This window comes from Trematosphaeria pertusa (assembly GCF_010094035.1).
Source record: "Trematosphaeria pertusa strain CBS 122368 unplaced genomic scaffold BU26scaffold_12, whole genome shotgun sequence".
Classification (NCBI taxonomy): Eukaryota; Fungi; Ascomycota; class Dothideomycetes; order Pleosporales; family Trematosphaeriaceae; genus Trematosphaeria; species Trematosphaeria pertusa.
In genome coordinates, this window is record NW_022987223.1 from 234,698 (window position 1) to 258,974 (window position 24,277).

The 24,277-nt window shown below is 54.1% G+C and overlaps 9 protein-coding genes across 9 annotated transcripts; 6 read left to right on the forward strand and 3 right to left on the reverse strand.

The window, feature by feature from the left end:
- Positions 1-369: 369 nt before the first annotated feature.
- On the forward strand, positions 370-1,255 carry BU26DRAFT_432785 (uncharacterized protein; the record flags this gene model as incomplete). Its single annotated transcript, XM_033823992.1, has 2 exons — positions 370-423; positions 479-1,255. The coding sequence occupies 2 exons, from the start codon at positions 370-372 to the stop codon at positions 1,253-1,255; spliced, it is 831 nt and encodes a 276-aa protein (XP_033680357.1).
- Positions 1,256-2,420: 1,165 nt separating this feature from the next.
- BU26DRAFT_578106 (uncharacterized protein) lies at positions 2,421-4,413 on the forward strand (the record flags this gene model as incomplete). Its single annotated transcript, XM_033834420.1, has 4 exons — positions 2,421-2,736; positions 2,815-3,191; positions 3,276-3,518; positions 3,589-4,413. 4 exons carry the CDS (start codon positions 2,421-2,423, stop codon positions 4,411-4,413), a joined length of 1,761 nt encoding a protein of 586 aa, XP_033680358.1.
- Positions 4,414-7,276: 2,863 nt separating this feature from the next.
- On the forward strand, positions 7,277-8,832 carry BU26DRAFT_521827 (phosphotransferase enzyme family protein-like protein). Its single transcript, XM_033829635.1, has one exon. The coding sequence runs from the start codon at positions 7,436-7,438 to the stop codon at positions 8,774-8,776; it is 1,341 nt and encodes a 446-aa protein (XP_033680359.1). The 5' UTR covers positions 7,277-7,435; the 3' UTR covers positions 8,777-8,832.
- A 997-nt stretch (positions 8,833-9,829) lies between these two features.
- BU26DRAFT_567949 (uncharacterized protein) lies at positions 9,830-10,474 on the forward strand (the record flags this gene model as incomplete). The annotated part of the gene is made up of 1 exon (XM_033833718.1): positions 9,830-10,474. One exon carries the CDS (start codon positions 9,830-9,832, stop codon positions 10,472-10,474), a length of 645 nt encoding a protein of 214 aa, XP_033680360.1.
- Positions 10,475-11,314: 840 nt separating this feature from the next.
- On the reverse strand, positions 11,315-12,177 carry BU26DRAFT_67511 (uncharacterized protein). Its single transcript, XM_033836194.1, has one exon. It carries the CDS (start codon positions 12,027-12,029, stop codon positions 11,484-11,486), a length of 546 nt encoding a protein of 181 aa, XP_033680361.1. The 5' UTR covers positions 12,030-12,177; the 3' UTR covers positions 11,315-11,483.
- A 793-nt stretch (positions 12,178-12,970) lies between these two features.
- On the reverse strand, positions 12,971-14,634 carry BU26DRAFT_521832 (uncharacterized protein). The gene is made up of 2 exons (XM_033829636.1): positions 14,397-14,634; positions 12,971-14,325 (listed from the first exon to the last, which is right to left on the reverse strand). The coding sequence occupies exons 1-2, from the start codon at positions 14,615-14,617 to the stop codon at positions 13,134-13,136; spliced, it is 1,413 nt and encodes a 470-aa protein (XP_033680362.1). The 5' UTR covers positions 14,618-14,634; the 3' UTR covers positions 12,971-13,133.
- A 2,333-nt stretch (positions 14,635-16,967) lies between these two features.
- BU26DRAFT_67518 (N-terminal nucleophile aminohydrolase) lies at positions 16,968-18,431 on the forward strand. Its single transcript, XM_033836195.1, has 2 exons — positions 16,968-17,351; positions 17,399-18,431. Exons 1-2 carry the CDS (start codon positions 17,255-17,257, stop codon positions 18,364-18,366), a joined length of 1,065 nt encoding a protein of 354 aa, XP_033680363.1. The 5' UTR covers positions 16,968-17,254; the 3' UTR covers positions 18,367-18,431.
- A 949-nt stretch (positions 18,432-19,380) lies between these two features.
- BU26DRAFT_432808 (uncharacterized protein) lies at positions 19,381-20,493 on the reverse strand (the record flags this gene model as incomplete). Its single annotated transcript, XM_033823994.1, has 4 exons — positions 19,381-19,973; positions 20,028-20,214; positions 20,268-20,341; positions 20,394-20,493. The coding sequence occupies 4 exons, from the start codon at positions 20,491-20,493 to the stop codon at positions 19,381-19,383; spliced, it is 954 nt and encodes a 317-aa protein (XP_033680364.1).
- Positions 20,494-21,957: 1,464 nt separating this feature from the next.
- On the forward strand, positions 21,958-22,648 carry BU26DRAFT_567953 (uncharacterized protein; the record flags this gene model as incomplete). Its single annotated transcript, XM_033833719.1, has 2 exons — positions 21,958-22,552; positions 22,626-22,648. 2 exons carry the CDS (start codon positions 21,958-21,960, stop codon positions 22,646-22,648), a joined length of 618 nt encoding a protein of 205 aa, XP_033680365.1.
- Between the last annotated feature and the right edge of the window lie 1,629 nt (positions 22,649-24,277).

Genomic DNA, 24,277 nt, shown 5'->3' on the forward strand with positions numbered 1-24,277 from the left:
ATCTGGAGGAAACATTTGTACGATATGATGGGTCTCCGCTCGTGTCAGTCCTGGAGTGCATGCTGTTAACAAATCCAAGTGTAGGGTAACACGAAATGAACGTCTAACAGCAGAGCAGTGAAGTGCGTCGTACCTTGAGTCGAGTGGTTAGCCCCGTGAGCCCTAACGAGCGCTGATCGCCGCGGGTCCGTGCGCGCTGATGCCTAATAGACGTTAACATGCTCTGAGAGACCCCATCATCCCATATCCCTCATCACAACAAACATCGCGATGATGCCTCAGCTCCTTGGCAGAGGGCACCCCTTTTCCTTCATCCCTCTCGACTCCGTAACTTGATCCTCCTCCCTCCCGCGCAGCACCACCATTGCCATGGCGGAAGGTACCCCTCCACCGGAAACCATCGCGCACGATGACCTCTGCCCTGTACGCCTCCTCAACCGCACAGCCAGCGATCGCTTAACATTAACACCCTACGCAGGTATGCCATCTCCTCCTCTTCGCGCCCGTAAAAACGACATGCGCCCACATCCTCTGCGGCTCCTGCATGGCGCAATGGGCCGACGCCTCCTCCACCAGCAACATCAGCCATTCGAGCCTCGATCTCGACCTCTCACACTTCGACCCGTCGTACGATCCTACCTACGACCTCGAGGCGAACTGTCCCATGTGCCGCACGCGCACGACGGCGTCGCCAGACAATGCGCTGGCTCGGCAGCTGGAGCAGCAATACCCGAATACATACGAGGAGAGGAGGAAGGAAGAGGAGGTTGAGAGGGGCCAGCGCGTGGGAGAAGGTGGTGTGGAAGGTGTTATGATTCTGATTGGGAATAGGCATCGGCTTGTGAGGGGTGAGGAGACTGCCAATAAGCACGATTGGACGTTCTTCGTGAGAACGTCGAGGCCAGATATTGTGGAAGAGGTTCGGGTTAACTTGCATCCTACCTTCCGGCCCCCGCGGCTGGTGCTCAGGCAGCCGCCGTTTGAGGTGAGGAGGCTCGGCTGGGGGTACTTTACGATTGAGGCGCAGATTGTGCTGAAGGAGCCGTATGGGTGGGTGAAAGATGGAGGTGAGAGGAGGCACGAGGGGTTAGAGCTGACGTGGACGCTGGATTTTGAGGGGAGGGGACGGCAGGGCAGGGTTAGGGCGAAGGTGAGAAAGGTTGAAGAGACGGCGGGGGAGGGAGAGGGAGAGTTGGATGAAGGACAGGACAGGAGGAGTCCGGTGAATTGGCCACATCTGGATCGGGACGAATGAAAGTGGTGAAGGAAAGTCTATACCGTCCTAGTCATTACTCGCACCATCTCCGACGAAGGCTCGATGTTCTTTCGCATCACACACGATACCTCGTCATGGCCTTTCATCAGCGGCGTAGGCGGCGCCTATCTGGCCAAGCAATGACCCTTCCGACCATGATGGCATCGGTCTCAGTTGTACACGCAACGCAGTCTCACTCACTCTCCAGAATCCTCCAATTTATCGTGACCAACTGCAACATACTCTGTTCGACTTCGCGTACACGGCGCCCGCATCTGCATCCCATACCAAATGGGCATAGTTCATTGAACACTTATCCTCGGCGGAGCTCTTGGCGAAAGCTTGGCAGTGTCTTCCATTCGCTCAGCATCCGCAACACCACAGCAGGATCGTCTCTCTCGCAAGATCAGCCTCACCGCCGACGACATTGGTTGCCTTACGCCGCCAAGCCCGCGTGTGTTTGGAGGCTTCGATGCGGGATGACGAGAGCAACTGTGACTTCCGCAGTGAGGGCGATCTAGATAAGAAAAGCTTCGCAAGACGTGCTCGCTGGCGCTTTGTGTCTGGGTAGGTCTCTATGAATATTCGACGATCGACTGAGACGGGAGACCTAATGGTTGCATGGTCGCCCCTCTGGCTTACCGAAATAGGATGCGTGATTGTATTGACTCAGGAATCCGCTCCCTCTCATTCGTCTCGGTCGCTCACTGTCTGTTTTGGGACATCTCACGACGAATGGGGTCCCGTTTCGGTGCGTTGTTTCTGCATATGTGCAGGAGGCGGAAGTTTAGACGCCATCCCGCGGGCACGGTTTGGAGGGGCTTGGGGCTATTGAAGTGTGGGTTAGGCAAGCAAGCAAGCATGCCACGCTCATTCTTGCCTGAAGCTTGAGAGGTGGGAGGGGCTTGGCAGACATCACTGTTTCTGAGAAGAAGGGAGTTTGTATTTATGGATGGGTTAAGTAGGGGAAGGCTTCTGGTACTCACTTTCCCGCTTTGTGGCTTGGACGTGTATATTTCTGCGCACAAGATTTTGTTCCGACTTCTGGACCTAGCTTTTTCTCCTTGTCTTCTGCCACCCAAAACGCTCGCAAATCGTCGAACTCAAGAGTCTTCCGTCGGCCATCTAACTGCTCTTCTTCCTTCTATGAGCCACAGCCTCCACCATGGACCTTAACCGCTACTTCAGCACGCGCCGGAAACACCCACATGACCACCACCATCCTCATGAGCCCACCCAGCGCAAGCGACTCCCTCTCATCGCCTCCCCTATCAACAAAGATGCGCTGCACGCAGTATCATCCTCCAGTTCATCGGATCTAGAGAAAGTCTCTTCTGACGGCACCTCGACCACGGCACAGACCCTGACCACTTCAGACAAGAGCTCGGCGAATCCAGTGATTTATAAGACACACCATGAGGCGAGCACCATTGAGCTGTTCTACGATTTGTTCTTCGTGGCAAACCTGGCATATTTTACGAGTGTACATCAGCATACCGATGCGGCTGGTGAGTATGAAGACTGAGTGGGAGTGGGAGTGGAAGACTAACGTGAAGCAGCGCTTATAAACTATCTGAAGCTATTTACGCTAATGTGGTTCACCTGGCTCTCCACCACTCTCTTCGACGTCCGCTTCGGCATCGATTCTGTCTGGAACCGGCTGTGCAAAGCGGTGCAGTTTGGCGCCTTCACTGGCTTCGTGTTCGCGGGCCCTGTGTTCGATAACGCGGATAAGAGCGATGATGCGAAGAGCTATAAGCACTTTGCCATTGTGATGGCGGTTAGTCGCTTTGTTATCGCGCTGCAATACTTCGTTGTTACAGTCCAGGGCAGGCTGTTTAGGCAGACGCTTTTACCGGTTGGACTGAGCGGGGTGGTGCATCTTTGTAGTGCGGTTGGGTTTTTGGTCACGTATTTTGTGTTTCCCGTCGGGGATGTGGATACGCCGGAGTTGATTACTTGGTAAGTCACCCTTGTCCTCATCCCTGCCTTCGAATATTATAGAAGAGCGGCACGGGAGTTAACACTGAGCAGGTTTATCTTCACCATCGTCGAGGGGCTAGCGATCTTCCTCATCGCGATGGTCTGGCGCGTCGTCAGCTTCAAGTACACGCATCTCGTCGAGCGATGCCAGCTGCTTACTCTGATCATCATTGGGGAGGGTATCATCGGCATGGTCAAGAGCGTGTCATGTATCTTCAAGGGGCAGGCTACGAACAATTCGACGGAGATGGGGACTGTAGTTGCGGCGGTCTTGTTGCTTGTAAGGTTCCATTCTTTTATATCGCCATGTGGATGTCCCATAGTTGGCTTGCTGACATTAATGATCACAGTACCTCATGTGGATGCTCTACTTCGACCAACTCTCGCACGACCGCTTCGGCACCGTCCGCCAACAGCTATGGTCTCTGCTGCACTACCCGCTCCACGTCGCCATTCTCCTCTGCGTCGAAGGCAACACCTCGCTCATCGTATGGAACTCGGCCGTCCAAGCCCTGAAATGGACGTGGGATATCGAGCCCGCCAACTACTCCGATCCCGCCGCGAATTTCGGCTCCACGGACGCGTACATTTCGTACCTGAACGACACCATGTATGACGTCAATGCGCGCTTCAAGAGCAAAGCCTGGAACGCGACATACGACTGGAACAAAAACTTCACAGCCATCCGTAACTACACTGATGTATACGGCTTCCGGACGCCCGAGTGGAATACCAGGACCGCGAACGTGACGCGTATGATGTTCAACTACGCCCAGGTCTTCGTCTTCGAGGCGCATGCAGACACTTTGGCTAAGATTTCCGCGGTTACTTCGCCGACGGCGAATGCGAGGATGAAACTCGATGGCATCTTTGACGTTTTCAACGTCACCGTACTGCAGTTTTACATCGGCGCTGGGGCAATGCTTCTATTGCTCGCCATCATGTATTGGTTCAACAAGCTGCACAAGACGAAGTACGAGTTCGGGGAGATGATCAACCGCGTCGTCGTCGGCTTCGGGCTCATCATTGCGGGCGTGGCTGTAGTGTTAGTAAACAAGAAGACGAGCGGGTTTAAGTTCGCAGCGAGTAATTGGATCATCCCGATTGTAGTCATCAGCTTCATACTAGGTACGTCTTTCTTTCTACTAATAGCGGGGGTTTCGTACAAGGCATAGCTGACATGTTCCGCAGTCCTCGCCCTCGACAACCTCCTCCTAAACATCTCGCACTACACCAACAAACGCTCCTCCCATCACCACCGCCGCGGCAACTCCTGGGCCGGAACCACCATCAACGACAGCAGCGACTACAACGACGCCGACACTGCAGACCTCCTCTCCAAGCGCAGCACCAGCTCGGACACGCACCCGCCCGCCCATCCGCCGGTGACTTTCCACGACAACACTGCTTATCAGCCGTATCTCTACCCGCCAGCCCCGCAGAGCCAGCCGCGCGACTTCGCTAGTAACGGAAGTGGCAGGGAGAGCGCGGACAGCGGTGCTACGCTGACGGATGCGAGTCCGGCGAGGGGAGTTGGAGTGGCGGTGACGTCGAAGGAGGAGGAAAGCGAGAGTGCGGATGAGGAGTATGCGGGCGATAGGAAGGGGAGGAAGAAAGGGGGTTATGAGAGTGTGGGCATGGCGGATGAGTATGATGGGGAGGGGTATGAGGGGCATCCGTTGAGGGTGAGGAGTGTGAGGGAAGACGGAGTGTGAGGTATGCTGGGGCAGTAGTGCGTGGGGAGCGAAGAATGGATGGCTTATGATTAACGATAGCGGTGTGGTTTTTGATTGAAGCGTCTGGTTTGCTATGTTTTAGGATGGGTATGGTGCATGCTTTTCCGAGATGTTATTGGGGGTTTGGCTTGGTCTCATTGGTAGCCTCGCCCTTCTGCGTCCATGGAAATGATTCATAAACGGGATCACTTCCAGTATTGCAGTTTTCAGGTACCGTATTTATTCCTCCTAGAAGCTTTCTGGAGCCGGCTACGGTAGCGTATTATTTTGCGTAAAATGGTGGTCTGGAATGCTCTTCTTCGCTATACCGTATTCTTTATCTCTCCCGGCTGATCCCTGGGCTTCCGACTTCAGATTCGGCTATATCTGAAATCCTAGGACGGCGGTGCCGCTATTCAGTCACATAATTCTGCTCTGTGTGCGCCTGCTGTATATGGCGCTTCTTGGCTGCACGACGTGGTACCATTCTCACCACCGCTCCCCCTGGTCGCACAAATTTAAGCCCTACTCTTTCAGGCATCGTAAACTCTGCTAGACCATTTCTGAAATAACTCCTTCCACTCCCACTGTCAAACGGACATGTCTGAGAGCAATGATAGCGCTATACCGCCGGAGGAACGTATCGAACTAGCTGAGCGTGGCGAGGCTGGGACTGGGGATTATCAGCCTTGCGCGGGGGAGCAATCAAACCGCCAACTCTGGCGGGCTTGAAGAACAGCAAGAGGAGGCACGTGGAGTAGAATCTCACAGCCGAGCGTCGGTTCTTCACTACCAACCACTCCTCGTTCCTATTATAGCGATTCTCGCTAGCTAAGCTCATCTAGTCGTTCGTAATCTCTCACCGGTATCTGGCTGGAGACATCTTGTGATTATACGTAAGGCACAGCAGCGGATATATCAAACAATCCAAGCAGGTTTACCATGGACTTCTAGTCAACCCCACTTCTTCGCACATACTAAAGACACGGGAGCCAATTAGACCCAGCTGTTCGCTGACATGCAAACGTCTCTAATCAATGCCGATCATATTGGGAACCGGGAGGCGTTTGATCTTCGCAGTTTTCCGTTTCCCAAGGCGACAGTTCACCAGTCCCGTACAGCGCCTCGCAGCGAGCACAGGGAGATGGTCCTCGAGTCTATATAAGTTCATGTTCAAGTCGCAGTTACCAGTCCAGACCGACCCTACCACCTACTATTACTCTTTACTTCACCCCAATCCACAACTCGTTTCAGAATTCCGTACTTTCCCATACCAATCCTCATCCAACAACCGAAATGACTGACAGCGGAGGTTTTATCAAGGTCCCGACTGTCAGGAGGAGGACCAGATGCAGAAGGCCGCCGACAAATCGAAGGCGAAACGCGAAGCAGCTAGGAAGGAGCGAGAGGCGCGAGAGGCGGAAGAGTTGATGAAGAAGGCCGCCAAAAGCTCTAAGAACAGGCGCAAGAAGGACTGATCTTCCAATTTGCCTCTTTTGCTATCGACTGGCTCTTAGGTAAGTGGGGCCTCGACTTACGAAGCCTTATTAAACGAGACAGACTGATGTTTGATAGGCTTCACCAGTGTAGCATTGCATCTTCCTCGCGCATGGTCCACGGCGTTCTCGGCGTTGCTCTCGAAACCAGTCTATCTATTCACGTCAGAGATTGACCGATTGCGAAATGACACCGGGGGTTAGAGATTTTTGAGAGCAATGTCGCTGTTTCATATGTTTCTTTGCTTTCCCCACCCACACTCGTTCATGTACTGCATCAATATATCGAATTGCTGGCCGGCTTCAAACATTTGACTTCGATGACGGCTTCGGCTGCCCCGTCATGACTGGCACTTCATGTGCCTCATCTGTTGAACTAGCATACCTCTTAATGGGGTATAGTGATAGTGTCGTGGTCGCAAATATTGACACATGCTGCGTAGCCCAAATAGCAAGCATCTAAAGAAGTGGTGAGCCTGGTTATTGGTCGTACCTGGGCGCAGCTGGCAGGACTCCGTGGTGTGAACGCATGTGGGGCGGGGATTACCCGTAAGCCGCGTTTATATGTCAGTCACCAGGAATCATGAGTCTTATCAGTGGAACGTGGACAACATAGTAGGTTCGCTAGTAAGGGGCGTTGCGTTGGTCGTGGAGTGGAGCATTGCGGCACAGCTTTTTGCGTGTATGTGATCTGCATCAACAGATACAGTTTCGGTCCCCGCCAAGTCTTAACCTACACTTGCGCGCTTTGGCTGTACTCCGCCAACACGCCTCAAAAATTTACGCGCCGCACAGCCGTGATGTGGATCCCCGCCACTGGCATGACGCTGCTCCCTAATGAGAATAGCGCAACTGCAATCTATTAAAGCCCCCCAAACTGCCTTCTAAAGCGACACAATTCCATCGAGCCACCACATAACAACAGATCTCATCCCAAATCATGCACTATCAACATTACTCCTTCTAGAGCTGTTGACGTTTTCCCAATGACTGCGTACGACGAAATCGCCGAGGCCGAGGCCAACGAGGAGTGCAGAGCTTGGTTGCTCAAGGTTCTTGGCGCGAAGGAAGAAATTGTAGCCTTCGTATCGAGCCGCCGTCCAGGATGTCCTAAAGGGGAATTTGATGGGTATCTCACGGGCTCCTTCAACTTCTGTATCTCCGTTTGCTTCGACGATGGAGGACCAAAGGCTATCATCCGGTTCCCAAAACCAGGTCACACACTCACCGCTCGACGAGAGGAGAAGGTAAAGAGCGAGGTCCAAGTCTTAGCGTATTTGAGAGAAAGGACGAAGCTCCCCGTACCTCGCGTAACTAGCTGGGGTTTGACGGACGAAAGTCCCAGAAATTTCGGCCCCTTCATTATCATGGATCGTATCGACGGTACTTCGCTCGCTACCCTCTTGAAACAGCCCGTCCAGTCTGAGGAGGACGATGTCATTCTGAGGGATGATATAGACGATGCCAAACTGGACTACGTCTACGAACAGCTGGCGGAAATTACGATCGAACTTTCCCGGCTAGACTTCGACGCCATTGGAGCCATAGCGAAGAACTCGGACACGAATAAGTGGCTAGCAACTGGGAGACCGTTTACTTATAATATGAACGAAATGGCGGTAACCGTCTCAAATTACCCTGTGGACGCTTTTCCCGCTGCGCCATTCCGGACCACCAGAGAGTACCTCGAATACCAATCCGATGAAAATCTTACTCACCTTCGCGTACAACGTAATCTGGCAAGTGGTCCAGAAAATGCCAAGAGAAGGTACATTGCACGCCACCGGTTCCGACAGCTCATTCCGAAATATTGCATAGACAACAACGGTCCTTTCAAACTCTTCTGCGACGACTTACAGCCTTTAAATATGCTCGCCAACCCAGAAACGCTTAAAATCCATGGAATACTAGATTGGGAATTCACGCATGCGATGCCAGCACAATTCTCCTATGACCCACCGTGGTGGCTTATATTGAAAGGACCAGACATGTGGCTGGAGAATTATAGCATAGAAGAGTTTCTGGCTCGCTACGAACCCAGATTGGAGCAGTTCCTTCGCGCCTTGGAGCGAGTGGAGGCGAGATCGCCTCCGACAGAACCCAAGCTGTCGACTCAGATGCGAGAATCCTGGGAGAGTGGTCGGTTTTGGTTTGATTACGGGATTAGGAAGAGCATGGATGTCGACGATATTTACTGGGGTGCGCTTTATCGAGAAGGAGATGATGTGCTCAATGAGGAACAGCAGAGGGAGATGGAAGAGTTCGTTGAAAAGAAGATGAAGGACGTGAAGGCATATGACGAGGAGTGCAAGAAGAGAGGCTTATAAGGAAGAGAAAAAGAAACGGCGTAACATGTGATGGATCTGGAAATCGGATGCCAAGCATCGGCGCCGGGAAATCTTTCTCCGAGCCTCGGCCCGTATGTAGCCTCGTCCCGCACCTCCGCAGTGCTCCTCATAGTAACATCTTACCGTATTAGCTAATTAATCAACCTTGGAACTGTCTGATCTTACGCGCGCCCGTATTCTAGGCCTAAGAGGTAACTCTTTTAAACGTTACTAAGACTAGTTAGCTCTTTCGGCCTAATTACTTCTAACCTCTCTTACTAATCTCCCTCTCAACGAATAAAACCCACCCCGGTACGATCCCCCAGCAAGGCTGAGCAAAAATACGAAAGGATTTGTGTGGGGTCGCACAGCCGAGAGCGAGCTGAGCATCAGCTGCACACGCCCGCCCGAGCCGTGTCAGCACAACAGCCTCGGGGTTTAATCAAAATTCTGCCCGTCGCGCTCGTGAAACTCGAGACATCCTTCTAACTTACCTCCGAAATGAGAGAGAAGTATTGCAGAGAAATGGGATCGGTATTGAATGGTTGTTGAAGAGGAGGCAGCAAAAGAGCGCGCGAAGCGGTGAAGCGTACCGTGTCTTCCCAGCCCCCGGCGGGGCTTGGCACGGCGGAAAACACCGAAAAAGCATCGTGGAGTCGGACGAGAACGAGCGCAAAAGGCGGGGTTTTGAGGTGTCGCGTGAGGCCTTTTTTGGGCGGGGGTTGCAGTAGATATTGAAGGGCGTTTGGAGGATAGAGTGTATGAAGCAAGAGCGAGGACACCTGCGCAGAACCAAACGCGACCACGACCGCGACCACGACCACAACCACGACAGCTTGCTTGTCCGCCTCAGCACTATTATCAACACCCAGAGGTGGGAAGTCGAGAGTGTTTTAGCGCCCGAAAGAACACCGCAGACAGAACGTGTGAAGCGTAGAGCTGGAGAGACGAACGCTTGGCCCTGGATTTTCCAAGAAAAGAACCCCGAAAGCAGATGCGCAACATACCGATATCTATCTCCCTACGCCCGCCATCCAAGCCCAGCCCCTCATCATGGCCTCCGTTGCGCGTCAAGCAAACGCGGACCTCAGACGAAGAACTACTCAACCCCCTCCACCTCCACACCACCACGACCCCCCCTCCCTCCCCGACCCAAAGACCACCCATCCACCATGCTCGCCCCTCCCCCCTTTCACCACCCCCTGGCGCCTCCGAAGCCGCAACCCCAGCCTCGCCTCCCGCCTCTTCACGCGCCTCATCGAACTCTTCCTCACCTCCCTCGCCATGATCCTCCTCCCCACGCTCCTCCAAACGCTCGTCCACGCCCTATCCTCCATCCACGACCTCATGTCCCGCCACGCCCGCTCACCCTTCGACTCCACCCCCTGGCTTCAACTCTCTATTGGCTCCTTACTCCTCCTCGCCTGGCACGTATGCCTCATCTACCTGAGCTACCGGCACGTCAGCGGAGAAGGGGAAACGCACTCGTGGGCGCGGGACGTGGAGGACTGCACGGCATGGCCGAGGTGGAAAAATATCGTCTTGGGCGGGATTTTGCATTGCGTTCTCGTCCCTGCGTATCTGCTCTGCTGTCTCGGGGTATCTGCTTTACGACTCAAAGCGCGCCTCGACGCACGTGACGCGCCGATGATGCCGGCACACGCAGCTGTATTGGACGAAGTGGATGGGCTGAGATGACTTACCCAAAAAGGACTATTATGTCTAGTGTCGAAACACGACTTCGTCGAGCCCCCCGAGATGGGAGTGGTCAGCCCCGAGATCCGCTTGCCGCTGCATGATACCACTACAGTACCGGTGCAGCGCAGCAAAAACCACACCGCCCAGTGCCGCCAAACCGAGAAAACGAAATTTCCGGGACGCCTTCGGGCCGATAGCTGAGAACCAAGGAAAACGATGCCGACGCTAAGGGTCCTGCGGAAAAGCGGGGAAGAAAGACCGAAATCCACCCGGTGTACGGTGTGCGGGAAAACTCACTGCAGGTGGTGTGTCATGCGTGCAGGACAAGGGTAGAAGCGTATGCCGAGTCGGCTGGCGGGAAATCAACGCACTGGCATTGGTCGCTCGGGCATTCTAGAAGCTATCGGCAGGGCAAAAAAGCAAAACCGTGCAAACGGTAGTGCGACGATCTGGGGGATCTGGGAAGGATGACGCGCATGCGATTGCTCAGAGGCGTGGTGGAATGGTTGGTCTAGGCTGCGCAGAAGAAGCAAGAGTATGCACCGTTGGCGTAGGTCTTTACATATCGGGATTCGCGGACGGATGTGGATGCTGGGGACACGTATATTTGTCGCGGTCTCTTGGGGTAGAGTATAACCCTCCCCTTGTAGAACTATCCTATCTGCGTTAAGGAAATGACGAGCCACCTACCATGCAACCATTCACGAACAGGTTATTACGAGTACATCCAAACCACGCTGAAGCGAACATGAACTTCAGCGCACTGCCGCGGGGCATCGTGTCCTCAACCAAACCACAAGTTCCAGAGCTTCGTCTTTGGAACCTACCTCAATGAAGACACGGTCACTGCAACCTCGCGATGCGGTCATCAAACCGTCTTCTCTCGCACTTACCTCTTATCATTCCAACCGCGGTGCCATCGCCCGCGGGACAACCACGGATGGCCCTACAAACGAACCAGACCCGCTCCGATTCCAACATCATGTCGCAGGCTCTCGCGATAAACCCGTCAATCCCGCGCGGGATGGGTCGTCAGTCGGACTAGTAGTTCCAAGAACAAAATACCGCTTTTCCTCATCGCGTAAAGCAATCCCGTGCTATGTCTCGCATTCATTCTCGGACCTGAAGAGTGTCCTCGACAAATGCAGCGTCGGCAACGGACGGTTCGTAGTAGAATCGGGCAGATAGGAAGAAGCAGTCTATCATTAGAGGGTCCTGGCTTAGTTCTGGCTTGGTTCGTGTGTGGAGAGGCTGTGGAGCGGAGGTCAGTGGAGCGGTAATCGAGCTGCAAGGCACAACTGCGTCGTTCTTGCATTCTCGAGTCATCATGCATTAGCGAAACCGTTTGAGGCTCCTTAGACCGAACAGAATGCGGGGAAGCGAACGTCGGGAGCCATGGGCGACGGCGCGTAGGGTCGCTAGAGCGTATGGGGTCGGGGGCGGGACTGCATGGTCGCTTTAGGAAAGGCCGCATGCGACCACATACTCGAGTATGAGGGTGCAAGGCTGACACCGCATATGCAATGATCTCGTTCCGTGAGACTTGTTGAAGCATGAGAGGTCATGTGCGTTGATATCTGTCGCCCTGGACAGAGACCAATGGGAATATGTTACCTTCTGGTACTCGTCGCCGCGTCAACGCATTCAAGCGGGTCCTATGATAGGCATGAGCGGCGCAAGAAGTGATATTGACTTTCGATGACGGCGAGATGAACCCCCGCGCAACGAGTCCGAAAGCGCAGTGAGCAACTGTCGAATCGACGGCGCAAATGCGCGTCTGACCCAAGGGCGCAACGAATTTGAGCGATATTTCTGCGAGCATATCAGTGTCAGCATTTGGGTAATGAGGCTTAGCTTGTCGTCCCAAAAAGCATCTTGTACTTCTTGGGCAAAGAAGTCCTCAGCTGATAGTGGCGTTGCTTAACCAACGCGTGGCGCAACGGAGACGCCGATGGGGAGAATGCCATGCTTCCTTGGACAAATCTGATGCTCTCGGCAGGCTTGGGCAGATAAGGCCGACGGTTGCTGGCTCTCCACCACGAACCGGAACATCCGAAACGTAGGTGCAAGGTGACAATGCGCAAACCGAGGTTCGACGAGCCGTTACGGACTCGGTTGCAAAGGTTTGATCGAGCGTTTGATGGAGGCGCATTGGATTCTAGGTCGGCTGTAATGTCGCAGAGCGTTCTGTAGGTAGTTGCCGGGGTGGTTGCTTGGCGCGCGGAAAAAGCAGACAGCGATGTTGCATCGTGGCGCATTGGAAATACCGCTATTCTCAGGTTACACTCGAATCATTCCTCTGCTTACGCGATGCCAATCGTACTTACCCTATGTGAGATCCTCGGGGACCTCTAAGGACTGAATTAGCGCATATGGAATCCAGAGATTGAACGTTCTAACTCTTGCTGTTTCTGCTTGGCGCAATGGATACAGCAGAGGCATATCGATCCACCAGTTGAGAATTTTATTGAGACCTTCAAGTACACATGTCGATGAGTGAATGTGGGTATCTCATTGCAATCATGAGTCGTCGTCCGCTGTCGATAGGCCGTCGCTCAAAAACCTCATAGCTCCTACTCGATCTTGTAAACCCAAATGTAGTACAGATGATGTACAAATTCCATGCACATGCTAGTGTCCCAACTCTTGCCGTGCGCGCCTAAACAGCCCTCTTGTCGACTTCGATGTTTCGCTTCAAGCCGACAAGCTGAAGCATCTCCGTCCAGAAACCGACTGGAGGAGAAATGAACGAGGCCTCATACGCATCGATCAGAGGGGCGTCCCAAACGAGATCCACCTCATGCGCTGGGATGACTTTGGTCTTGTGAATCAATTTCCAGACGACGAATAGGATAGGTGCGACGCCGAGCATCGTGTAGTACGAGAAGAAGTCCTCAATCGTGAAGGCACCCGGCAGGAAGACGGAATAGCCGTAGCAGAAGACAACGCAGATGAGGAAGACCAAGCCGAACCAAGTACCATATGGTTGGAACCAGCCGCAATAGGGCAGAGACTTGCGGTCGACACCCTGAGCCTTGCACGCCCTGTAAAAGGCCAGGAAGGTAATCATCATAACGATGAAGTCGATCAAGCCACCTGCCGTTATGAGATTAACCAGCCAGGTTAGGACCTTGGCGGATCCGCTGGACACCTGCAGGAAGGATAGCAGGGGGAACACCATAACAATGCAGAAGCAGTAGATGGGGACGCCCTTGCGGGTGCATTTGCGGAGAAATTTCGGCGCGCGTCCCTCAATCGCAAGCCCGTACAAACTGCGAGTCGCGCAGTAAGTGTAGGTGTTGCCCGCAGAGAAGATGCTAGTTACCAGAAGGGCGTTTGTAATATGAGGTAGGACAGGGATAGCGAGGTTCTTCATCGCAATAACGTAGGGAGAGGCCGCAGCAGTGCCAGAGCCACCCTGGTTGCCAGTCAGGATGTCCACGAGAGTCGGGTCGTTGTACGGGATGACGATGCCAACGCACAGAGCGCCCAAGATGAAGAAAGCTCCGAAGCGCCAGTAGACGGTCTTGAAAGCGTTCTTGATATAGGTTCGCGGGCGTTTAGCCTCACCGCTGACCATGGAAATATACTCGGGGCCAACGATGCAGAAGGAAGCAGCCCAGAGCGCGCCGAGGAAGCCTTCAAAACGGCCCTTGTCGCCAGTCGCAAGGTATTCGGCCATTGGCCCGGGTTCTCTCCAGTAACGGAAGCCGTAGGCGTCATGCCTTGGATTGCCACCGCACATGGTGATAAAGGTAAAGAAGTAAAGCATGATGATCAGGATCACCTTGCCACCGGATAGCCAGAATTCGGCTTCGCCGTATGCCTGCACAGCAAGAATGTTGCATAACCTATCAAACGTTTAGCTCTGAACTCTCGTGTAGACAACGTCGCACTGGCTTGAAAGAGGAGTGAGTCTCACGCATATAGTACGATCACGGCCGCACAAACTGCCGCGACCGGGATATCGTCTCTCCAGAAGCCGAGCACCAGGTTGAGAGCTGTGATTTCGAATGGAATGAGCAGAGCTTCGTAGAAGAAGAAGTTCCACCCTGCCATGAACCCAAGAGCTTCATCAACCCACCTACCCGCCATTCGGACGAATCCGCCGGTGACGGGCATGTAGGTAGCCATCTCGGCCATGGAGTTGTTGACGAGACCCATAACACAGGAGTAGCCGCCATAGGCAAGTAGGATGCCCAAGGGGCCGCCCTTGTTGAGAGCTCCACCGATACTGACGAACAGGGCAGTACCAATTGAGCCGCCGATTGCGATGAGCTGAATCTGGCGATTTCCCAGATGACGTTGTAGGTCGTCGGAATTGTCGCTCACTTCACCGTGCTGGACGTCGCTGCCAGTCTCATTGACGTAGCCATCGTACTTCTTGGACTCGTCGATGTCCATTGTTGCAAGGGAGTTGTCGCGCGGGATGCGGGAGAGTCGCACGAGGAAGTAGCGCTTGGGGATACCAAAGTTGCGAGGGTGTTTCGACGGTGATGTCGATTGAAGCCAAAGCTTTGCAATGTCGCACCGAACCACCGGACGTGAATGATGGCCCGAGAGTTACAGAGAAGCGAGGAGAGCCCTTGTCTGTTTTTGGGGAAGAGCAGATGAAGGAAAGAGGACAGGGCCTTTATACAAGTGCAGGGCGGGCGATCCCTACAGGTGCGCGAGGGCCCCGGTCGGCGAGAGCCTCGTATGCAACCTAGGGATGAATGAGGTTTGGCGGTGTCCACAGTGACCGGCGTTTGCTAACGTTATCGAGCCAAGTGAACCTCCCGCGGTTCTGGGCAAGGTTATCGGCAAGAGTTTTTGCCATGTCCTTGGTCACAGCCCGCCAACGAACCCCGCTCGTTGCGCCCCAATCACGGTTGGGGTAACATTGCCCATTTGGGCAACGCTACATCGGTCAGTGCGCTAAGCGGAAATTTTCTAGCTCGACAGGGTCCGGTGTTGCTGAAGCTGCTTACTGTCGGGCAAGCTGCGAGGCTGGAACCGGATAGAAGCTGAAGATTTTTGCATCTCACGAAACGTATTAGAGATCCCGCGCGACCGCAACGATGCGCAAATGGTGGAGTCGTGATAATCTGACCGCTAGCGGAAGCAGCGCGTTCGAGAGATCGCATCGGATAAACATGGCGAAAAGCCCCCAGGAATTTGCCAGGCGGAGGTAGCCACCCAAAGGGAATTGCTTTTGGCGGAAGCCTGCGTGACGTCGAAGCATACTCCGACATATCCTTTTAAGACCGCCCGGCCGTCAGCCATAAGAGAGCGATTTCTTTGAAGACCGTGGCGCGATTAGGCCGTAGTGCTCTCGCAGCTTCGCATGCAATTCCGCATTTCTGGGGATAGTAAACGGTCGGGGATTGCGCGGGCCTTCGTCTTCATGCATGGCTAGAGATTGTCGGAAAGGGTAAGAATATACAGATCGTAGAAGGGAGGCGTCGGCTTGCGTCCGCAGCAGCTTCCGCATTGTTTGGGTTGAGGAATCGAATTCGGGGCAGAACCGCCTTCGGTCGGAATAGGCGATGAGCGTATACGACAGTGACAACCGCAGGAATAGAGAGCAGACAGCTGACGGATATGTGATGACCATGAAGAGAAAGGCTATTAGCGGGCATGCGAGGAACCTCCCATCATCTTTCGCTGATGTGTCATCATCTCTGGTGTCTTCCAGCGTCTCGGATCATCCAGCACCGTCCTCTGGCCATAGTTAGATACTGGTTCGCGCGACGTTGGAAGGGGGTTTGATGCGAAGAAACAATGGGTGATGGGAATTGAGATGCAGAAGAAAGGTGGATGAGGTAGGAAGAAGAGGACGAAGTAAAGTAGGAGGAGTCATCGTCGCTTACCAAGACGAGCCCGGTCGGACTTCCCTTGCACAGGCAAACAGGACACGGGCCGTCGCCAGGTTAATATGATCGTCCGCCTCTCGTTTCCGTGTCAAACACCTCAACTTCTTCTCTACCGTCTTACATGATGAGATTGTACGCCGATGGCGTCGGCGGTGCTACCATGATCTTACCGTTACGAAAAGCAGGTGCAGCTAACCTTGGAAGGCGGAGCGCACCTGGGCACCTTCAGACGCCTTTTGACCTAAATCCTCACTCTCCGTATGAAGACTGCTACTACTATCAGCATGAAAGTTTCGCATCGTCCAAAATAAAACCCCATACGACTAAGTCCAACCCAGGTCCAAAGCTTGACTGAAGCTTATTCGAGGTAATGGCGTCTCCGTCGGCTTATCGATAAGACTACTACCCCGCATTCCCCCACTTCGAAGCCTCCCATCACACCTCACTCCGGTCTTTATACTGCAAACACCTGCCAAGTTATCGTCTAATCAGAAATGGCCGTGTGAATTCCAGAATACGTTTTGCCCACGGAGCCAGCCAACTTCCTCGTTCTTGGTACATTTCCCCGCCCCATCCTCCTCTCACCACCTCTTTCAAAGCCTAAATCACGTCGACTCCGTTTTATATTGATCACTAGAGTTACTTCGTCCTGGATTTCACGCTTTTTCCGTTCGCGTCACCATACTCCATCTTCTTTTTCGTTGATGCAAGCCACTGTACCCTCGAGCATAGTACAGATCAGCCGCCGTACTACCCACCATATATTTCCTTTTTTTCTAGCATCAGCTGTTCAGCCCAAGATCCCTGATCACCCCCAATACATATTCTCCAGTTTCCTCTCTTCCCCCGTCTCAAAACACCCCTCAAATTTCATTCATCACGTGATTTCTCTTTATCAACCGCGTTCCCTGAATAGGCGTTCATCATGTGTCGCTGGTTCGCATACATCAGTCCCATTGAGCCCAGTCTGCTCTCTGATGTCCTTATAACGCCTGCAAATAGCATCAGCAAGCAATGCTCAGGTACGTCAACGAGCTTACACTTCCCTGGCTCTGCTCACTTCATGTAGAACACTACCTTCCCGGCCTCCTCCCGTACGAAAAGGAAAAGGAGCTCGATCACAGCTCCGACGCACTCCTCCGCATGCGAAACTCCCTGCTAAACATGGACGGGCTCGGCATCGCCTGGTACACCAACGCCGCCAAGTCCTACATCAAGAGCGTTGACGGTCCGCGGCCCGCACTCTACAAGTCCCAGTCTCCCCCCATCAATGACTTCAATTTCCGCTCGCTGTGCGAAAACACCGAGACGCACTGCGTCTTCGCGCACATCCGCGCCAGCAGCGGCAGCACCGTCACGCAAGTAAACTCGCACCCCTTCGTCTTCGGCCGCCACGTCTTCATGCACAACGGCGTCATCTCGAACTTCTCCACCATACGCCGCGAAATGACGAACATGATATCCTTCGACGCATACTGCAACATCTTCGGCTCCACCGACTCCGAGCACGCCGCCGCCCTCTACATCACCAACCTCACCAAAAACGGCACCAAAGACTCCTGGCAGAACTCCTACCCACTCGCCGACATGCTCGACGCCATGACCCAAACAGTCATCCAGATCATGATGCTCCAAAAGTTCAAACAGCCCGGCGCAGAACGCACCCCGAACTCGCTCAACTTCTGCACCACCGACGGCACTAAGATGCTCGCCATCCGCTTCCGCAACCACGCTGCCCAGCAGCCGCCCTCGCTCTACTGGTCTGAGTTCGCTGGCCGCACGCTCAACGGCAAGTATCCGGGCAATCCGGACTCGGCGGATATGGTGAATGAGCAGGCGATCTTCCTGGACGATGAGCGGATCGGGAAGCATACGATTATTGCGAGTGAGCCGACGACGTACGATGAGAAGGAGTGGCATTTGATTGGGAAGAACTGCGCGCTTACGGTTGATGAGGAGGGCGTGGAGACGGAGGTGCCGATTGAGTATGATGAGGGGTTGAATGCGGAGGATCCGAATGATCCGGCGAAGAAGTAGGGGCTTGCGCGGGTTGGGTGGTTCTATATGCTGAGTCTTGGTGGCCCGGTGGATTGGATGGGGCAGCACACTTTGGAACTACGAGAAGGCTAATGATGAGATATGACCGATTTGTTTCCGCAAAGCATAACTAAACGCTAAAAAATATCCCAAGCCTACTCTTAATCTCCTTAATATCCAAGCCTTGCAATATCCAAACCTCGCCGAGACAGACACCAACAACCAAACTGTGCCAGCCCACAAGCCGCACCGCAATGCGCTGCCTGCGCGATAGGTCGTCCAGCTCGCGTTTCAGGGACGCGGTTTCGCATCGGGGGGCTTCGGTATCTTGAGAGTGGGCGTTTTGTTGCGTGGGTGCAGTTTCAACTGCTGGAGGAGGGGGAGCGGTGGATCGTCCGGGGAGGTCGGACGCGGGGAGGCCTCGGGGTTCCATTGGGGAAGGGGGTGTGGGTTGTGGGTTCAGCGGCTGTGAAGGGGTTCGTAGGAAGACGAGGTTGGAAGGATGGGTGGGCACGAGGGAAGCGCGTTGGAGACTGGGCGTTGACGAGAAGAGTCTGGAAAGAAAGAGTAGAGAAGATGTGTTGGCGAGAAGTCGATAAACGATGGTACCGTTTCTTGGGTCGGTCCGGTGAAGCAAGGGATGGCCGGTCACCTCTTCGCACTCGCTATGAAAGCAGAAAATATCAAACAGGGCTTTTAGAGTGCATGTTGCTCATCTCGAGGCATTCCAGATCCCCTGGCAGCGACTATGCACCACCGTCGTGAGCTAGGATCCGGGTAGATTCCCAGCTCACCATGTACCACGTTACGTGATCAGTTTTACACAAAAAGGAAGAAGTGCTTTTTAGTCCAGACATCGTATTAGTTCGATGCGTTCAAAGCCCATTCGTGATACCCCCGGCATTCCTAGCCATCAAAGATATACAAAGCAAAAGCAGAAAACGCCGGCCCATGCATCGCATCATAACACATATACAATGAACAGAAATCCAGCTGCCATTACGCTTGTCCTACCTAAAAGGCCCTTCCTGGTGTCGCTGGTAGTGGTCCCCAGTCTGGCCGCGGTGCTCTCCAATCTTGCCGTGGAAGACCACTCTGCGGCATTCCACCCCACGCAGGCTCCGGCGCCTCATTCAAGCTCTCGAAGCGCCGTTCTGCCGCCTCCTTCTCCTGCATCGCAACCTCCTCCTGCATTTTCTTCTCTCTCCTCTGCGCCTGCTCCTCCATCAAGGTCGTCTTTATCTTCCGCATCTTAAACCATATCCACACACCCAACGCAATAGTAACGACGAACACAGCGCCAAACATAACCGTCTGAATAGTATTATTATCCTTCTCCTGGACGAGCAGCACGCCGAGGTAGACGAGGAAGATCTGCTTCGGGAGGGAGAAGAAGGTGGCGATGAAGAAGTGCCAGAAGTTGACGTCGCAGGTGGAGAAGACGGCGGTGGAAAAGTGCGAGGGGATGGCCGAGAGGCGGATGATGAAGACGATCCAGAAGCCGCCGTCGCGCGTGAGGCGTGCCAGCGCCCCGTAGTTGAGGTTTGTGCGCTCTAGTTTGGCGGCTTTGCGGCGAAGGGCGTATTTGAAGGCGAACCAGGTGCCGACTGTGAGGGTTAGGATACTCGCAGCTCAATGGAGTATGGGTGTTGTAGACTTACTCTCACCGAGGAATGTTCCCGCTGCGACGATGGCGAAGCCTATCCATAGCCCCCAGACGACACCGCACAGCAGCGCGACGATCTCGTGGCCAAAGAGCGGAGGGAAGGATATGACGAATAGGATAGCTACAGGAATGAGCCATCCCGCTGGAAGCTCACGAAGCTTCTCGGAGAAGGGACGGAGTGCCTGGTGAAGACGTTAGCGGGGTACATGCGCGGGCTGTGCGAGGAAGGACTTACCTCGACGGCCTGGTCATGCTTGATCGTGAGCAATATTGTTGCTACGAGGATTGCTATCCCGAGTATGTGTAATGCTAGTGGGTATGTTAGCTTAGTCTGGGCTGTCTAGATGCTCGGGTTGCCCACGGATGTATTTTGGCGTCAGGAAGATGCGCTTCCAGTTGACCGGCCTGTAGTCTGTCTCTTCGGGGGCCCCGCCTTTCCGCTCGCCCCTTATCCGCCCCATTTCGATGTCCCGATCCAGATCTTGCGCCATCGTCCAGCTTTCGATATATCTTCAAAACGACGAAATGCGAACGATAGAACCGAAACCGAGGAAGCGAGAAGGAAACCAAACGGAGGAGCGAAGCTGATAATAAGAAAACGCAAAAGAGCGACTGTGACGTGAGGAACGGTGGAATGGAAACGATGCGCATAAAGTATGAAAGGTGATGGTGAAACCGGCATAGCCTCACCCGCCTTGGACACAAGAGGGCCAATCAGCCCGCGCCGGGCTTCCAAATTAACGATGATCTGCGACGCGCGCGCCCGCAGACAAGCGTCCTTGGCGCCCCTTTACTCTGCTTGGAACCCAATTAAAGGCTGATCGCCCAGCTAGGCCGCCTCAGCCTCCAACGCTTGCGTCGCTGCGTTCCTGTAAAAGGACCGAGCCACGAGCTGAGTATTACTACCTGCCGCTCCCGCGTGCCCTTCTCTTGCGACTGCGGTAACGCCGAGATGTCTTCGTCCGTGAAGATGTCGCGCGCTTCTCGAGCTGCGGCGCACCGCCAATGCGGACGATCCGTGGCGGACAAAGGAATCTGCAAGACGTTCGCCGAATACAGTATGTGATCGGGAATTCCGAGACGGAGATTAGCGGACGGTGCGCGCGATGAGGAGCGGAAGAGCTGGATGCGGTGCGAGAGGTGCGAGAAGTTGACGATGCTGTGGCCGTCGCAGACGTGGAGTCAACCGTCGAAGAGTGTTTGCTCTAACTGTGCGGCCTGTCGCGGTGATGCCATCGACAGTTGGCTGGGTGAAGGATCTGAGATGCGGTGTATGCCCAGTCCGCGGCGTCACAGGTATTTGGAAGAATTTGTTTTAGAGACACCCGTCGGGAGTAGGGATGAGGTGTAGATGAGATGTTGTAACGCCGAAGACGGGTTGTGTTTCGTGGTGGAAAGGGCCGAGGAAAGTGCAGAGGGTAATCCAAGGAAGGTCCGATTACCGATTTGGGAATTGACGACAACACACCTCGGTACCACAAAGAGGGAGTCCGCGCCCGCTGCCCAGGCGATGACTAGGGGCGATGTGATCAGAGCGTGGAGAACTTGCTGCGAATAGTCGTAGTCCGGTAAGTCGTGCGGTGGCCAACGGTTGACGGATTTGGAGAGACGGTGGCCTGCGGCTTCAGTAGCGACACGAAGGAAGAAGGCCGAACGAAAACCAGAGAGATGGTAGCCCTCCCCATCAAGATCGTCGAATGGAGCAGCGGTTGTCAAATGTCTGCCGCTTGGGCCCCTTCACCTCCCATCACGTGACCACCCCTCTTTCGTGCAAACGGCACTGTTTGCACAGCAACCAAACCATCGCGTACTTCCCTCGACCGCACAAACTCGAAAATCTCTTCCGCCTTAAATTCCCTCTCCCGAAACTCCCCTCTTCTCTTACCTCACCACCAAACACATTCGACTCAACCTCAACATCCACAATGTCCATCCTCAAAACCCTCCTCCTCACGGCCTTCGCCCTGGCCCAGACCATCAACGCCGCCGGCGCCGCCGACCCGCCCGTCGAAACCCCCGCCTGCACCGGCATCCCCTGCGGCACGCTCTGCTGCACCCCCGGCGCCGAGCTCTGCGGCGCAGACATGAAATGCGCACCCGCTCCCGCCACCACGTCCGGCGGCTCTCCCGGCGCGACGAGCATCGAGGGCACACTGACGATCCAGACATCGACGCCCGTGAGCAGTGCCGCCACCGAGCCCGTGAGCACCGCCACGGAGACCACCACCGGTGAGAGCACCCCCAGCGCGAGCATCACGGTGACGGTCCCGCAAACTCACACCCTCGTGTCTACAGTGCATATGAACAGCACCACGGTCACCGAGACGGTCACCAAGATGAGCACGACGTCCGGCGCGGCGTCGGGTGCTACGTCTTCCGGATCGGGATCAGGATCTGGATCTAACTCCGCTTCTGCTTCGTCGACTTCAGCACCCAATGCGGGCGACTCTGTGCGCTTTGGTGGCGGGATGGGCAGTCTTGCTGCGGCGGCGGTGCTGCTTGCGATGGGCGCGGTGTTGGGTATGGTCTAGAGGTAAGTGAGGTTGGTGGGGCTGGAATAGCTTGCGTCGTATGACTGACTGACATTGTTCAGCTAGGTTCGAGTACGAAATCTGAGGCGCTCGTAGAGTTGCTGCGGACGTATTGGAAGAAATGGCCCATGGTATTGTACCCGATATCCCTAGCATTGGCTTAGTATAGGGGAAATTGGAGGAAACGGGGAAGACTTGGGATCTGCGGTCTTGATAGGCTAGTGTAGCTGAAAATAAGCCCTTCCCATTTGCTCTTTTCTTCCTACTGTGAAGACTTTGACTTGTAGATGGCAAATTCATTTCCAGCTCTCTGTGCGCTTTGTAGACATCGAGGATGGAGAAGGTTGGAAGTGGTAGAGTGATGACACCAACGCCTCTGGGAGCTCGGCGGCCGAAGCATTCCCCTCGTTTACGAAAACGCCCGCTGCAGAGTCGCCCCAACCCCACCCAGCATAATCGCCCACAAGATGTTTCGGCTTTTAGAAATCACCCACGCATGGAAATGCCGACCGAGTACATCCTTCCCCCACCACTAACGCTCCCCCAGCCCATCAGAAAGAGCCTTCCCCTACCTCTCCTCACTAACCCTCGGCCACTAATGCACATCCCTCACCCTAGCACTCCCTATGAGGAGGAAGTAAGGCCGCGGTCTCCGTCTGTCGCCAAGCACGCTCCTCCTCGTCCAGCTTCATCACTATTTTGGTCCACTCGGTGAAGCTCATATCCTTCTGGCTCGGATGTTTGTCCTTCCATGAGATGAAGACGGACAGAAGATGGTTTGGGCCTGCTACTTGCCCGTAGCTGCCAGTGGAGGCCTGCGACAACATGCGGAGATTGTTGTAGTTGATACGGTAGGGCGTTGCGTTGATGTTGCCCGAGGTCACCATTTCGCTCTTCTTCCCCCGAACATCTCCCTGTTGTAGTTCTTCTAATATTGCAAGTCCTCGTCATCCTCTGAGGCTTTTCCTGTGTCAGTCGGGTACATTCGAAGAAGCGTAGAGGGCTTTATATACCGTTCAGGACATCTTCTATACTCTTTCCAGTGCCCTTACTCTCCAAAATAGTGACAAGGAAGAAAAGTGCAAAAAAGATAGTGCGTTCACAGTGCGCGCTGAGATTCAAGAATGAGACCTCAAGTCCCAAACCATGGTCCAACCCCGCTTTCGCCGTTACTAGCTCCATCTTTGTTAATTTGACATATTTTAAAATATATATACACAAGAAAATGGTTTGTGCATAAGTCTGCACCTACACAGATTCCGTCCCATCGTAGTTTTTCGCGTTAAGAGCTTGCACACTGCGCTCGCTCCACCGGCCGAACACCACTGCTATTGCGGACACGCTCGTACCTCCCCCCTTCATCTGCCCTGCAGGAAAGAATTTGTGGAATAATTGCATAGCTCTCAGAGCCAGGTCAATTCAATGAGTTCAAGCCAAGCCAAGCCGTTCGTCGCCACAATGGTGTCCGTGGCACCCTCCAGTTACGCAAAACTGTTCCAACGGGTGTTTGATCCACACTCTTGTATTTCCCTGCAGGTAATTTCCCCGGTGTAATCGGGGTCCACAAAGAGTGGTGCGTTCAAGGTGTCTGTCTCTTCTCGATAGCCCTTGTAGCCCCGTAGGCAAAGAATGCATATCCTAGTTTAGCGATGATGATTGGAAGGGTGGTTTCGGATTAACATTTATGGCCTATTTGCGGTCATCAGCTTGTTTG